The following is a 16,660-nucleotide window of genomic DNA, read 5'->3' as shown; positions in this document are numbered from 1 at the left end:
GGAAGACAGCAGGGGTTTAAATCTGACTCTGATACTTAGTAGCAGTGTGACTTTGGATGAGTCACTTAAGCTCCCCGACCTTAGTTTCCTTATGTATAAAATGAGGATAAACTAGATGACCTGTCATTTCTTTGATGAAGTCTATGATCTTATGATTCTTGCAGAGCTTTCAGTACATTAGAAAGGAATGCTTATATATATATATATATATATATATGTATGTATGTATATGCCAGTAACTATAATACAAAATAAAATGGAATATAAATCCACAAGTGAGGTACTGTTAGGTCCCCATTAGTGAAGATCATTTCCATTTGGGAGAAACAGGAAGGGGTAGCATTTGTTGTGATCTTTAAGGATGGGGTAAGAGTTCAGCCAGCTGTCAAGGTAAAGGAAGAGGGTATTTCGGGAATAGGGACTAGTATGAACAGAGACCTCACAATGAGAAATCTGTTTTGACTAGAGCAAAGATCAGCAAGTTTTTTTGAGGGAGAACAAGTTCTGAACTTTAATAGCTTTAAATTGTACTAAAACTTTTGGGACACTTTTTTTTTTCAGTTAGTACATTAATACAGTAGAGGAAGCATGTATGGCATAGTGAATAGAAAACCTGCTCAGAGGACTTGGGCTTAAGTCTTTCCTTTGACATGTCCTGTTGTTACAGTGTACGTAAGAAGTCTACGGCAGGTCATGTAACCTCTCTAGGACTATGAGTGAGCTGCAAAGCAGCTGAAGATCTACATTGGTAGAAAGTGCTTTCTCACCAGGATTATCCAGTACCAGTGAAATTAGAGGTTTGGTCTAGAAAGACACAATGATTTGTTTCTGGAAGGGTCCATGTTAGAAAAATATGTGTGGTCTAGAAATGAGTGGTGAGAGGACTCTTAAGAGTTGCCATAGCCTTTTTTCTTTAGCACATCATTATGGTGTTTCTCATTAATTAATTATAATTTAAAAAGGTAGAGAGAGCTTGTCCATAAGAGCAGTAGTGTCAAACTCAAATAGGAACCATGACCACTAATCCACACATAAGGAACACTTGAAGCAGTTTATTGGGTTAGTTTTAAAATATGATGTTACCTCTTTTTTATTGTATTTGTATTTATTTCGACTTCCCAATTGCATTTCCATCTGGTTCAGCTGTAATTGAGAGTTGCTAGCACATTTGACACTTCAGCCTAAGAGAATAAGGATGGACAAGAAGGCAAGGAGGAGGGAATCATACCCAGAGAATATCATGGGAATTACTGAATAAAGACAACCACTACAGACAGGAGTCTGAAGCAGGCACTCTCATTTGAGTGTGAGGAGTGGGAATGTTCTGTGCCTTCTTTTAAATTAATGCTAAAATATAAATTCCGTGAAGTTCTGTGTGGAGAGAGGGCAGGACCTGAGAGTGAGCAGTAAGCCTTAGCTTATTTCTCAACTTATTTCTTAAGGCATTTGAAGATTAATTAGATTGGTCAGCACATATCAGATTTGTTTGATAATTTTGGATAACAGGAAGATAGGTTACAGACTCTTTGGTTGAGTATTAATAGCTAATAGCTGGAAAGGTTTGATCAGAGCAGGTGGTAGTGGACCTTAAAAGCTAAAATAGGAAGTTTGAACATTATGGAATTATTGAAGAGTGTTGATTGAAGGGGTAGCCTGATTATGTCTCTGCCAAATAAAAATTAATTAAGTAGTGAGACAAAGGATGGATTGGGGCAGAGAGACCAGTTAAGAAGCAATTGTGATGGTCCAGGTGGAGAAAAACAAGAGCCTTGTAGGAGGGGAGCCAATATTTAGTTAAGAGTGCTAGAATCTTGATCAGTGGCTTGGGGATTTATGTCTACAAAACTAATTTTTGGTTCATGGTTTATCATGATTATTTTTTCCTATTACCTCTCTTTTGAATGCAGATGATTGAAACAGAATGTTTCAAAGACATCAACGCATATGAAAATGACAGATTGACATCAGATCTAGATGTTAACAGGCATACACCAAGACCAAAGAGAGGCTTCTTCCATAGACTCTTCAGAAGAGGGGTAAAAATCTTCCTGACATGTTTTTCTTTAAGTGTTAAAACCAAAAATGTATTTTTGTGAGGATTTGCAAATAATTATTTTTCTTTGAATTTTTAAAAAAATGTACCCTTTATAATAAAATCAAAGTTCAAATGTTATTTTAATAAATAATAAGTACTATGCCCAGTTGAAGTATTCAGTTACAGTTTGCATAAAGATTATAGACACATACCATGTTACAATTAAACATTGCATAATAATTAAGAGTTACTGACATCCTACCTAAAATGTTCTTACCCTATGGAAGGAGAACTAAAGTAGAAATCATTAAGTATGAAATTATTTTTTAAAAGAAGTTGTTTGTGTTTAATTACTCTTTTTTGTAATACTTGTAAATTATCGAACACTTAAAATTACTGAAGGGCTATATTATTGGACTCCTTAAGTCACTTCTACAAAAACGATTTTTTGAAAACAAGAAATTAATTATTGTCATGTGTAAGACAGAATTTCTGTTGTATTGAATTTAGAAATCAGGGGGGTGGTTGGGTGGTACAGGTTGTAAAGCGCCAGCCCTGGAGTCAGGAAGACCTGAGTTCGGTTTTGGCCTCAGACACTTAACACCCACACACACAAAAAAAACACTAGCCATGTAACCCTGGGCACGTTACTTAACCCCAATTGCTCTCCAAAAAAGCAAAAAACAAAAACAAAAAAAAGAATTTAGAAATCATAATTCCCAAGTGAAGGTTTTTCTCTTTGGACCACTGTAAAATACTTTGTTTTAATAACTTTGGATTCATCATTTCATCATTGTAGACTATCCACAATGTGATTTTTAAGCATGTCCTTCTGTAAGCCTGAAAATCCATTCGATATGTTGGAGGTCTTTTCCTGGTCCTAATTATATATTATGGATATCAGTGTAGAACTGATAGGCTATTTTTATAATCTGTTATATCTAAATTAGACTCACAGACTTCATTGTAGAAAGAAACCAAAGGTCATTATTAATATAATCAATATAAGGATAAAAACAAAGTCCATGGTCTTAGGAGTTTTTGTGAACTTTATTTTTCCATGATTAAGGTCACTACATGCTTGGTTACCAAATCATATTTACCAGGAGAAATTATTATTTCTAATCCACTGTTTGATCTGGTGTGCTCCTAAAGTGAAATATTTTTCAAAGTTTAAATTAGACTACTTTAACAAGTATAGTATTTCCATATCTCATACAAAAAGAACTTGAATGTTTAAAAAATGTTACTATTGTTAAAAAATTTCCATACCCAAATGTAAGCATTGTATGTTGATTTTAAGCAATCAAATGTGTAAAGTTTGGGTAGCCTATAAAAGTAAAAGGAATTAAAAACATATAATGAAGCTGAGCCTTTTCAGTTGTAAATGGCTTGTTTTATATACCTGCTCTTCGTGAAGAGAATAATGCACTAGTTCAAGGTAAACTAGGAGAAAATGATTGAGCTTTTTCATTTTAAAATTGTTAATATGAAAATTGTCTCAACTTGAAGCCAAATTGGAAAATTGCCCAGTGTGCCTTAGAATTGAAGTTCTAGTTAGTTGGCATTGAAACATTAATTAAAACAGCTGATCTGCTTTTTTTTCTGCAGGTCTGTTTTAAATCTGGTTACAGTGATGATGAAGAGGAGCCAACAAGACTTTAAACCACTGTATAGCAGCCAGAAAGCCGAACGCAAAGAATGAGTAAATTCTGAATATTTTATTGTATCTATGAACTGTAATAAAAATTTTATTATAAATTTTAAAACATTCTGTATGAGTTTACAGATTTTGTACATTTGTACTTAAATTATGTTCAGATGTATATTTTCACTAAAGCTGTATTGAAGAAAAAGCCATAAAATACCATTTTGGTGTAATACATTCATTGTTATGTATTCCAGTCCATAAATAGATATAGCCATGGCTGAGCACATGAGGTGTGTGTGTATGTTAACTGAAATAACTTGGGGAATGAGGACAAACATGTATTTGGTGTGAGGATCAACTTAAATCACGTTATTTATGATTGCTCAGAATCCTTATTGAGCTTATATACAATAGCAGGGAATGGCATTAGCTTCCTGAACTTGTACTGACTTCTAGGACATGGGGAAAAGATTCACTCTCCCTCTTCTCAGGGTTTATTCAAAAATACAAAAAAAAAATCACTTTTATAGTTATAAGGGGAGCAATGAATGTTGTACAATGTCTTTTTTATTAGTCGCACAGTTCTTTCAGAGGTTTGTTTTTGTTCCTTCAACTATGCTCTTGTGGGTTCACGTAGACATCTGCCCAGATAGGTATGGTATGTATATTGCCTTTCTTATACCAATATATTTTAACTTCATAATGTTGATATTTGTGTGGCTGGTTGTGGCTTTCTGCTAGACTATATTTATCTCCTTATTGAAAGACGGTATGGTTTCCTGTGATTCTGGAGTCACGGCCTTGGCAGCCATTAAGACAGTGCTAACCAAGTGCTGAACTATTCAAAAATTTGTTTTATTAAAGTAGCATTATGGGTACTCTGGTTCCTCTGTCTGTTCGAAGCCTCAAAACCAGATTGGCAGCTGGATATAAAGTTCTTAACATTGTAAAGACTTGCTTTTATGTTTCATAAGTAGAAAACAAGTGACGGGAGAGAATCCCAAAACAGTAGTTCTGATAAGGTTTGTTTTAGCAGCCTGTATGGGAACAAAAGCTGTCCCTATAAACGTAAAATAAACATCATATAAATGTGCTTTGACTTGCTACAACACTCACTTTCCTAATAAAAAGCTCAGCTTTTCATAAATTAATACTGCAGAAAGATTTGTGATACCCAAATTAATGATATAATTGAGATATAACTTGAAAGACTATTGTGCTAGGAAGGACTTCTCATAGAATTTTTTTAACATTTTCTTTTTTTCCCAATTACATATAAAAACAATTTTAACATCCTTTTTTAAAATTTTGAGTTCCAAATGCTCTCCCTCTCTCCTTCCCCTGTTCCTTCATTGAGAAGGCAAGTGGTTTAATATAGGTGATACATGTATAGTCATGTAAAACATATATTTGTATTAGTTTAGTTGTGAAAGAAAACACAGACCAAACATAAAAAATTTAAATAATAAAGTAAGTTTTTAAAAGTATGTTTCAACCTGCATTCAAACTCCATCGGTTCTTTGTCTGGAAGTGGATAGCATCTTCCATTCATAAGTCCTTTGGAGTTTTCTTAGATCATTGTATTGCTGAGAAGAGTTAAGTCATTCACAGATGGTCATACAAGATTGCTTTTACTACACTGTTCTTATTCTGCTCACTTTACTTTGTATCAGTTCATGTAAGTCTTTCCTAATTTTTCTGAGAGCATCCTGCTTGTCGTTTAATAAGCATAATAGTATTCCATCACAATCATATATAAGAACTTGTTCAGCCATTCCCCAGTTGATGGGCATCCCATCAAATTCAATTCTTTGCCACCACAAAAAGAGCTGCTGTAAATATTTTTGTACAAATAGGTCTTCCCCCTTTTTGGATTTTTATCTCTTTGGAATACAGACCCAGCAGTGGTATTGCTGGATCTCAAAGGGTGTGGACTGTTTTATAGTCCTTTGGGCATAGTTCCAGATTACTCTCCAGAGTGGTTGAATTAATTCACAACTCAACCAACAGTGCATTAGTGTCTCAGTTTTCTCACATCCCCTCGAACATTTGTCATTTTCTTTTTCTGTCATATTAGCCAATCTGATAGGTGTGTTTCAATTTGCATTTCTCTAGTCAGTAGTGATTTAGAGGTTTTTTTTTTCATATAGCTATTGATAGCTTTTATTATTTCATCTGAAAACTGCCTGTTCATTTCCTTTGGCCATTTATCAATTGGGGAATGACTTGTATTCTTATAAATCTGATTCAGTTTTCTGTCTATTTGAGAAATAACACCTTTTTCAAAGAAACTTGCTGTAAAATTTTTTCACAGTTATAATTACTATATATTTTCCTCCATCTTAATACCCCCATTTATCCTACTCTCTTTTCACCCTGTGCATTCTCAAAAGTGTTGTGCTTCCTTCTGCTGCCTCCCCCAATCCTCCCTCTCTTCTGTCATCCCCCAAACCCTTCTTTTATCCCTTTCTCCTACTATTTTCCAGTAGGATAAGGTAGATTTCTATACCCATCTGAGTATGTATGTTATTCCCTTTTTGGGTGAGTAATGAGAGGAAGGTTTGAGTCCTCCACCTGACCTCCCCCATCTTCCCCTACACTGTAAGAACTCTTTCCTGCCTCTTTTATGTGAGATAATTTACCCCATTCTACCTCTCCCTTCCCCTGTATCCCAGTGTATTCCTCTTTCCTACCCCTTAATTTTATTTTTTAGATTTTATCCCATTATAGTCAACTCACACCCACACCTTCTGTCTATGTATATTCCTTCTAACTGTCCTAATAATGAGAAAATTCTTAGGAATTGCAAGTATCATCTTCCCATGTAGGAATGTAAACAATTTAACCTTATTGAATCTCCTACAATTTCTCTTTCCTTTTTATCTTTTCATGTTTCTTTTGAGTCTTGTAATCCTAACTTAATATCATATTCCAGAGCCTCTGATCCTTTAATGTAGAAACTGCTAAATCTTGTGTTATCCTGACTGTGGCATCACAATATTTGAATTGTTTCTGACTGTTTGCAATATTTCCTTATTGGGAACTCAAGTTCTGGAATTTGGCTATAATATTCCTGGAAGTTTTCATTTTGGGATCTCTTTTAGGAGGCAATTGGTATATTCTTTTGGTTTCCCTTTTACCCTCTGAATCTAAAATATTGGGACAGTTTTCCTTGATAATTTCTTGAAATAGGTTGTTTTGGCTCTTTTTTTGATTATGACTTTCAGGCAGTCTGGTAATTCTCAAATGATTTTGCCTCATTCTGTTTCCCAGGTCGGTTTTTCCAAAGAGGTATTTCACATTTTCTTCTATTTTTTTATTCTTTTCATTCTGTTTTACTGTATGTTCTGGGGGGTCATTAGTTTCCACTTGCTTAATTCTAATTTTTAAAGAATTCTTTTCTTCAGCAAGCTTTTGTACCTCCTTTTCCATTTGGCCAATTTTGCTTTTTAAGGAGTTCTTCTCTTTAATGGATTTTTGTGCCTCTTTTGCCATTTGGCCTATTTTGTTTTTTAAGGCATTATTTTGTTCAGTGTGTGTGTATGTATGTGTGTGTGTGCACACCTGTTGACTCTTTTTGAAAGAGCTTTTGATTCTTTTCACATGATTTTCTTGTAGCAATCTCACTTCTTTTCTTAATTTTTCCTCTACTTCTCTGATTCGAGTTTCTAAAATCCTTTTTGGGGCAGCTAGGTGGTGCGATGAATAGAGTACCAGCCCTGAAGTCAGGAGGACCTGAGTTCAAATCCAGCTTCAGATACTTAACTAGTGGTGTGACCTTAGACAAGTCACTTAACCCCAATTGCCTTGCCTTCAAAAAAATCCTTTTTGTTCTCTTCCAGGAATCCTTTTTTGGGCCTGAGACCAATTCACATTTTTCTTTAAGGTTTTAGATGTAGAAGTTTTGATTCTATTTTTTCCTGAGTTTGTGTTTTCTTCCTTGTCACCATAGTATCTTTCTGTGGTCTTTTTTTTTTTTTTTTTTTTTTTTTTTTTTTTTTTTTTTTTTTTTTTTTTTTTGCGCTTTTTTTTGGAAGGGGAAGGCAGGGCCGTTGGGGTTAAGTGACTTTACCCAAGGTCACACGGCTAGTAAGTGTGTCAAGTGTCTTAGGACAGATTTGAACTCAGGTCCTCCTGACTTCAAGGCCAGTGCTCTATTCACTGTGCCACCTAACCACCCTTCCATTTGACTTTTAACTTCATGATAAAGGTGGGCTCATCTCCCAGGGTGCTGGGGACACTGTTCCAAGCTTCAGGTTTTTTGTGCAGATGTTTTCAGAGCTAGTTATGTGGGTCTATAAGTTTTCATTTCTTCCAAAGTGGTATGATCTAAGCAGAGGTGTGTTTACTACCCTTCTGGCCTGTGTTGTGGTCTCTGAATAACCACAAGCACTCTTTTCCACCCTGGAACTGTCACCAGGGTCCTGATTCTCCACAACTCTAGTGTGCTTACTCTAGGACTGCCACCCAGATCCACATATGGAAAATGCAACAGAGGCCTACACCAAGTGCCAGGAAAGGGGCCCCTTTAATTTCCTTCTGACCAATGCCCTGCCCTCTTACAGTCTGAGGGCCCAGAGCTCCAGAAGCCACTACCGCAGATTCAGTCGCCCCCAAGGCCTGCTGTTGGCTCACTGGGGAGTTCCATGTACTGAACTCCCGTGTGCCAGACCTTTCCTGCCGACCAAAGTTGTCTTGGACTGGAAAATTGTTTCACCCTGACCTTTTGTGGGTTCTGCTGCTCCAGAATTCATTCTGAGGTGTTAATTAAAAGTTTTTTGGAGGGGAATTTGGGAGACAAGACCCAGCCTTTGCTCCACCATATTGGTTCTGCCTCCTTTCCTAGAATCTTAAAAGTTTTCTGAAAAGGACTCAAAAGTTTTCTAGTTTACACTTACTGAAGCATGAATCCCTGCTACAACAATCCCAACAAGTAGCCAACCCACCTGTACTTGAAAAATGCCAGCAATTAATAACTCACTGCTTCTGAAGGCATCTTATCATTCTTTACAAAGCTCTAATTATGAAATTTTTTTCTTACATTGGAGTGAAATCTGCCTCCTTGTTACTTCAACCATTGGTCCTGATTCTTTTTTTCTATAGTCAAGGAAAACAAATTGAATCCTTCTAAGCTCTCTTAGAACCCAAAGAATAATAAATTAGTTTTTCGTTTCCCAATCAAATTCTTTTCATTCTGGCTATTAATATTTTTTACATCATCTGACTGAAACTTTTCCCAGCCTAAGATCTGTTAAAGTGGATAGATTCTACCTAGCCTAGCTCTATCAAGCAGGTTTACTCTTTTTTATTTAATTAATTTCAACAAATGTTAGTTACCTGATTAATAGGAGGGTACTATCTTCTCCCTATCTCTCTCCTCCCTTAAATGTACCGGAAGCCTTTCTACTATTTGCTATATGATAGGCAGCTTTTAGGCTGTAGCAGTTTATTCAGTATTTTTCAAAATGTTCATTAATCTGTCAATAAGATATTCCTTTCATTGATGAGGACTGCCTTTTCCCTTCCTCTTCCTCACCCCCTCCCCTTTTATGTTGGTTCATGAGCAGCAAAGAATTCATCATTTGATAGCAAAGCTTTTGACGATGACCATTTGTCATTAGTTACACGTCTTTAACTGGACCCTACTAGAACCTTTCTCAGTTTGGCACAGGGAATGGCCAAAGTTTATACTGTGCTGATACAACTTTCAAGAGCCCAGGGTCACCCCTGCTTCACAATAAGGCATCAGAGGAGAGAGTCCCTAAACCCTACACCCAAATACCCAGAACTTCTAAATTTCAGTTTTGGGGGGACCAAAAATGAAGTCAGATTGAAATTTTAGGAGGCACAGCTACCAGACACTTTCGACTCTGGACCCATCAGTCAAGAACAGGTAGATTTTGCAAGTCTACAGGAATGTTTAATACAATTTTTACAGTTAAAATGAATATTGTATCTTTTAGATGTCCTGATTCCATAGGTGTCATATCAGAAAAAGCAGAATAGCCTAGTTTATGATGTATGGTCCATAGTTGATTGTTTTTATGGAAGGAAACGAATGCAATCTGATAGATTTGGGATAGAGCCCTTGGTTTTTAAATCTCTCCACATTCTGGGCTTCTTAGAGATGAGTAACTCACTAAGCAAGCAATTCTTGCTGCTCTATTTTAAAATCAAGTTGATTTTGAACCGTGCTTCTAGAAATAAAATGTGCGTCATGGCTTTAGTGGAAATAGATTCTCCACAAATGTTCACTGGATTCTCAGGAGTGGAGGCCAGGCCCAGGGCTGGAAGGAATGTACTTTAAAAGGAGCAAGGAATGAGATCTCTCAGATTTGATGATTCTATCAAAATCTTGAAAAGGTTTTATTTTAGACCAGGGTAAGCAATTGTGGTACAGATGCCAGAGTTATTCCCCAACACTGTTTGTTTGGTTTTTTTTGATGATTTGCAGTGTGAAAAATTAAAACCTTGCATTTGAGGGTCATCAGAACTGCAGCCAAGACTAGGCTTTATTTACTATGAGCTGGGACAAGTTACTTCACATATGTTTCCTAAACCAAGGTCAAAGTAGGTCCAGCAGTGGGCCCAACTGGACATGACATTTGGTTTTTTTGCCTCTGTGTATTTTTTTTAAATATACTGTCTAAAGGAAGTACTTCCTAATGTCTCTGCTAGTTCTAAACCCTATTAAACTAATGGAAAAACTCAGAAAATGTTCACCAGATAACTCCTTCAACTATGGAACTCCTACTCTAGGGCCCAAGCTCCCTTGACTGGTGAGGGTGGCTCCAGCCTTGCTTCACTCTAAATAGACTCACTCCATCTTCTCTCATTGAACTCCGAGGCTTAGAAATTGTGCCCTGGGGGATGTAATCCTTCCAACTCTGGGATTCCTACCCTGGGGCCTCTAATGCCCAGAGTGCTTCTTATGGATCACTCTAAACTGTCTTGTTTCAGACTTTTCTCCAGCTTTTATAATTTGGGAACCATAATCAAATGCTCCTCTGTTCTGACTATCCTGACCTCCTTGACTTAAGACCCAACTAAAATCCTGTCTTCTACAAGTCTTTCCCAGCCCTTCTCAATTCTAGTGCTTTTCCTCTGTTAATTATTTCTAATTTATTCTGTACACAGCTTGCTTTGTATGTGTGTTTGCACATTGTCTCCCCCACTAGATTGTGAATGACAGGGACTGTCTTTTCCCTTTTTTTGTATTCCCTATGCTTAGCCCAGTACCTGGCACATAGTAGGGACTTAATAAATGTTTATTAATTAATTGATTTCTCCCATATTCAGATCCTGTCAGCTTGCCTGATGGAGGAAGGCCCGAGATGAGAACTTAAAATTCAGATATTCTTGAAGGTAGCCCAGTCCTCTCTCTTGATAACACTGGAAGAAGGGAACACTGGCTATACTCATAGGCACCAGACCTTGAAGGTTCTTGGACTCAGTGTCCTTGATCCTATACTCATAGAACAGGTCCACCATGTCCGTTTCCCCCATGTCCTCCACTAGGTGCCCTGCTATATAGTTTATTGCTGCCACTCCTTCCTCTGCCCAGCCTCCCGTGCCAGACATCACAGCCTCCATTACCCAGCTCAACTAGCATTTATTAAATACTTTCATGTTCTGAGCTCTGTACTCTACCTGGGAGGGATAAGTTTGGGTTAAGATTATGTGACATGTATTAAAGAAGTACAAAACAAAGCATTATGTGATGTCCAAAGAGTAAGGCAAATATCAACTGCATTTTAAGAAATGCAATCTAACCAAACCTTTTTGTCCTAAGCTCTTACCTTTCCAAGCAAATTGACTTTGTCCTAAAAGTCAATAAGCATTTATTACTATGTGCCAGGCAAAAAATTACCATGTGCCTAAAACCATCTTTCCTTCCATAGCCTGTGGCCAAGAACTGCAGCTTATGTGAAATGGCTTCAGTATTTAGAGTTTTCTCACCAGCAATCCCTGGTATAGTCCTCCAGACTGAAAGCACCATCTCAGTCGATGCCCCTTTCATCCCTGCTCATTCCAGGCTTGCTTCTGCATGTCATGGCTCTTTCCCCAGTACTCCTTGGGAGGCCCATGTTGTCTCCCTCTTTAGATGGTGAGCAGTTTTTTGCCTTTCTTTGCCCAGCACATTTTGGGCACTTAATAAATACTTGTCAACTTCAGCTCCTGCTGAGTCCAGGAATGCCTCCAGGACACACCCACTGTACTTGAAAACCAGTCCTCCTGATCTGTACATTACTTCTTATGAAACCACTATGCAGTGCAGTTAACTTACTTTTACTCCTTAACTCTTCATTCTTACCTCTCATAAGCATTTTGCCAAGTCCAGTTGAGCTGACCTCTACAATATCTTTCATCTGTCCGTTCACCTTACTTGTGAATTGTTTAAAATTCCCTCATATATAGTATATACTACTTGAAGTAAAAGGAGGGGAGGGAAGTCCTCCCTTGAAATTTGATTTTTTCCATAATAAAAACAAAACAAAACACTGCCTAAGTTCCTATCTACAGTTCTCCTTGCACTGAGTAAAACTGCACTCACCTAATGCTACACCTGTGGGACATATTATGATTGAATTATCACTGAGTTAAGCAATGACTAAAATGACATGTATTCAGCACAGAAATAGATAAAGCTAATTTCTTTAGTAGCATCTCCCCCGTTCCAGTCCTTGATGGTCATTTTTTAGGCAACTAGCAAAATAATTCAGGGAAATAAATAGTAGATTTGACTCTAGGAGAAGAGCAGGCTTCCTATGGTTAAACAGATCCCATGATAAAATCTGAAAGTTATTCTCAAGGTAAGAATAAGAACAAATCTTAGGAAAACAGAAGGAAATGAACACCAGGCTCTTTCAGAATTGGATACTTCACAAATGAAAGGCAGTTACTTATTTAAATATCTTCATAATATGTTTGTGACTTTTTTTCATGGAAGATAACAGGTCACTTAATGCAATACACCTAAAAGGAAATCACATTGTTATGAAAGAGCTAGATAAAGGACTCTGGATTTAATACAAAGACCAAAATCCTAAACTTACCATACTGCAGCTCAAAATTGTTTCCAACAACTTAAAGGAAAAAAAAAAGCTTAAATAAATGTATGTGCCTTACAAGGTGGCAAGATAAACTGGGGGGGGGGGGGACATGCCAAATGTTTCACTTTTGGGTTATAGACATAGGCTTCCTAATTTGTTTTGCAGAAAACACGTCTATCAACACACATCTCAATGTTCCATGTAATGTGCTGTATAAAAACATTTAACATAGTTGAAAATGCTTTAACCTAAGTAAACTTGTTGCTTAAGAACATCCCGACAACTACCTTGAAGAAAACTGAAATTGTTTAATATTTCTAGTGTTTATTCAGCTTGATTATTAAATCCCAGATCGTGTTTTTCTGTAATTCAAAAATACTGAATTTGAACTTTAAAAGCAATCTGGATTCCACTTACAGTAAGCATAAATCACCAACTTGTATTACAAAACCACTAAACTTTGATTTTGTGTGTTTTTTAAAGTTGACTGAGAGTCAATCAGTGATCAGGATTACATTCTTCATCAAACACTCATATTTTATGTACATGCCAGACATCCCTTCCATTCTCTTCCCTCCCATAGATGCCCAGTTCATACTACTGTAGCAGCTGCTGTTCATGGCTCCTTGGCTCCCTCATCTGCTCATGCTGTTCTGACCTCCATAAATCCCACTCAGCCTCTGGTAGCCCTGATTGCCCTAACTGGATTTGTTTGGCAAGCCCGTGCCTCCCATCATTTAGCTATCATAAGCACCACCGCTTGCTCCTGGGATGAAATTAAAAATGGGTTCCACATATCTGTGTTGCACATTTGCTTTGTCTCTGGACATAGCTGCCATAGTTATGTCTTGGGCAGAATCCAAGTTAAAAGAGGATTCCCTAGAGCAGAGGTTTCCAAACTGTAGGGTCTACTCCCTACAAAGGTAAGGGGAAATGGGTCAAGGCCCTGGGGGAGAGTATCATGGAGCAAAGGCCAAAATTAATAGATATTTTAAAGTATGGCCCATGCATAAACATTCCCACTTTCTCCCACAAAAAAAGATCAAATCAAAGTCACCAGAAGGTACACTAACAGCAGATTTGCTCCAATTTGCACTAAATGCTGGGCAGTATTTAATACAGTATATTCAAACATGGTCACACCCGCGTCAGCATGTGTCAACATGAATGAAGTATTACTCTTGACACAGATGAGTCAGATCCCCTTCATGCCACTTGCTATCTATGATTGTGAGGTGCGTAACCTCAAAATTAATCTTTTTGAGTAAATGAAAAGCTCTATAATGTCTGCTACATTTCTTAGCATCCTTTGGTTCAGTAAATACAATAGCTGGTTTGCCCCCTGAAAATCACATCTTTAAAAAAAAGTAACATAGCTTAATAAGAGTTGTAAGTAATTATCTGAAATTTGAATCACATTCAGATGACTCCATTTTTATCCATTTTTTAAATTAAAAATATTCCTTTGTAGTAGATAAATATAGAACCAGTTTGAAGAGAAAATCCACTGGAGCTGCTGAAATTGGTACAAGCAAATGCAGAAGAAAAGTTTAAAAGTAAAAGCCCAAATCTCAAAAAAATATATAATGCTATATTTGGACTCAGAAGCATTTTATTAATGGAAGGGAAAGACTACTTTGCTTATTTTGTGTCAGTACATTAGCTGTAGATGTCATGACACCTAATAAATTGAAACTTCTTGGGAATAAACATCCCAAATATGTTGGCAAGATAATTTGTTTTTAATAAGCAAAAAACAAACTTAAAAATCAACCATGTTTGACCTCCACCTCTCTCCTTTGCCGAGGTAGGGAGTCCATGGGCATGAAACATTACTTATATTTTCAGATTTTTTTAATGAAAATTTTTTTTTGCTGATTTTTAAATTTTTCTTCTTTTTCTTTAAAAATATTTGTTATATGTGACGGCTGTCTGGGAAGAGCAAAGAGAGGGAAACTGGGAGAAATTCTGATGATGTAAAAATATAGCAATGAAAATTTATTTTAAAATACATATATAAACATTTTTATAAAGTCTGTGATATCAAAAGGATTGCTTACTTCCTATAAAGCCGCCTAATTGCTCAATGTAAAATACCCCGTTTGATAAAATCGTTGTTGTTACCTGCAGCTATTGCTATGATTGAAATGACGCTTGCCAAATATATTCAAAGCATTTTTTACTAGCCCCGTTTGCAGATAATAATGTGAAAAGGAAAATTAATTACTCATGTCTGTAGACCTTTGCAATCAATTGGAAAACTAAAATCTTTCTATTTTATACTGCAGGTTAATGAAGTAATTTCAAAATGTCAAAAAGCAGTACACAGACTGACAGTTTGAAGGGGCCTTAGAGTCCACTGAGTCCAACTCCCTTGTTTTATAAATGAGGAAATTGAGGCAAAGGTTAAGTGACTTACCCAGGTCACACAGCTAGTAAATGTCTGAGGCAGGATTTTAACTCAGGTCTTCTGGACTCCTAGCCTAACATTCTATCCACTGCACCCCCTATTTGCCTCTATCTCCTTAAAGATGTTCACTTGATTACAGGTGTACAATAGATTATAGAAATTGCTGTTAGAGATTTGTGTTTGAAAACCTATTGGTGTAAATGCACCATCAAGAGAAATTTTCAGTAACAGATTTTTAATGCAAATTATATGGTGTGATAGAACTGTATTGAACTCTGTTTGGAGAAAGCTCAGTCCATGTCTGAACAAAAGCACAAATTCCCTATTTGTGCCCCCCCTTTTCCGCACATACTGCCTGTATTTGTGAGAGTGTGTGTGCCTGAGGTCCAAGGAAGGGAGGAAGATGCTTTGTGACTACTGTTCTTCCTAGACCGTCTTAGTAAATGCCTGTACTTAGAGAGAATTATCTCTAATTATCTCTACTGACTGACTTTTTAGGTAGGTAGGCTTGCTAGTACAAAGTTCACAAGCTATATAGTTGTTGGTGTGTGTACACACACAGATTAGCCTCCCTCTGACCTTGATTGGTAGTGGTGGCTTCTGGAGAACTGTTACTGCTCTAACTTCAGTATTTTGGGGAGAAACCTTAGAGCTCATCTATTCTAACACCCTTATTTTACCTTGGAAGAAGCTATGCTTTAACACAGTGCTTAGCCCAGTGCCTGGAACAGAGTAGGCATTTAATAAATATTCATTGACTGACTAAGGCAGTGTGATGCAGTGGAAAGGGTTAGTATTGGAAGCCCTGGGTTCAAATCACTAGAAAGATTTACCATGTTTTCCCGATAATAAGACACTGTCTTATTATTTTTTTTGGACAGAAAAACACCAGAGGGCTTATTTTCAGGGGAGGGCTTATTTTAATGAACATTGACAGCAATTTTAATAAACAGGTAAATGTGAACAAAAAAATGTACCTTTATTCAATAAGCAAATCACTGGGGAAGAACAGGATGACACGCTCACTGCTGCAGCTCTGATTGGATGCAGCTCGGAGCGCGGCGTGCGTTTCACCTGGGGGGGGGGACGGTGCATACAGAGGGTACCGTAATGTAGCGTGTAGCGCAGGGGATCACCTTCACTACAGTAGCAATCTCAATAGGGCTTATTTTCGGGGGAGGGCTTATTTTAGAGGAATCCTACACAGTAAGGGGAGGGCTTATTTTCGGGATAGGTCTTATTATCGGGGAAACATGGTAGTAGTAGTAGTAGTAGTGGTGGTAGTAGTAGTAATAGTGGTAGTAGTAGTAGTAGTGGTGGTAGTGGTAGTAGTAGTAGTAGCAGTAGTTGTGGTAGTGGTAGTAGTAGTGGTGGTAGTAGTAGTAGTAGTGGTAGTAGTAGTAGTGGTAGCGGTGGTAGTAGTAATAGTAGTGGTGGTGGTAGTGGTAGTAGTAGTAGTGGTAATGGTAGTAGTAGTGGTAGTAGTAGTAGTGGTGGTGGTAGTGGTAGTA

At 37.2% G+C, this 16,660-nt stretch overlaps 1 protein-coding gene across 4 annotated transcripts in view; it reads left to right on the top strand.

Moving 5' to 3' along the window:
• The window catches only part of GRK4 (G protein-coupled receptor kinase 4), a 141,172-nt gene extending 133,466 nt beyond the window's left edge, over positions 1-7,706 (top strand). For all 4 annotated transcript variants that reach the window (XM_069070748.1, XM_069070738.1, XM_069070746.1 and 1 more), the window contains 2 exons: positions 1,908-2,036; positions 3,647-7,706. In XM_069070748.1, the coding sequence (XP_068926849.1) occupies positions 1,908-2,036; positions 3,647-3,700 (183 nt within the window). In that variant the 3' untranslated portion in view covers positions 3,701-7,706. The remainder of the gene's footprint in view (positions 1-1,907; positions 2,037-3,646) is intronic.
• The last annotated feature ends 8,954 nt before the right edge of the window (positions 7,707-16,660 follow it).

Source organism: Petaurus breviceps, unplaced genomic scaffold (assembly GCF_028583685.1).
Source record: "Petaurus breviceps papuanus isolate PSGF00001 unplaced genomic scaffold, PetGlider_PUasm1.0 140, whole genome shotgun sequence".
In the NCBI taxonomy this organism is placed as follows: domain Eukaryota; kingdom Metazoa; phylum Chordata; class Mammalia; order Diprotodontia; family Petauridae; genus Petaurus; species Petaurus breviceps.
Note: the sequence above shows the minus strand (reverse complement) of the source record. Positions and strands in the feature narration are given on the sequence as shown.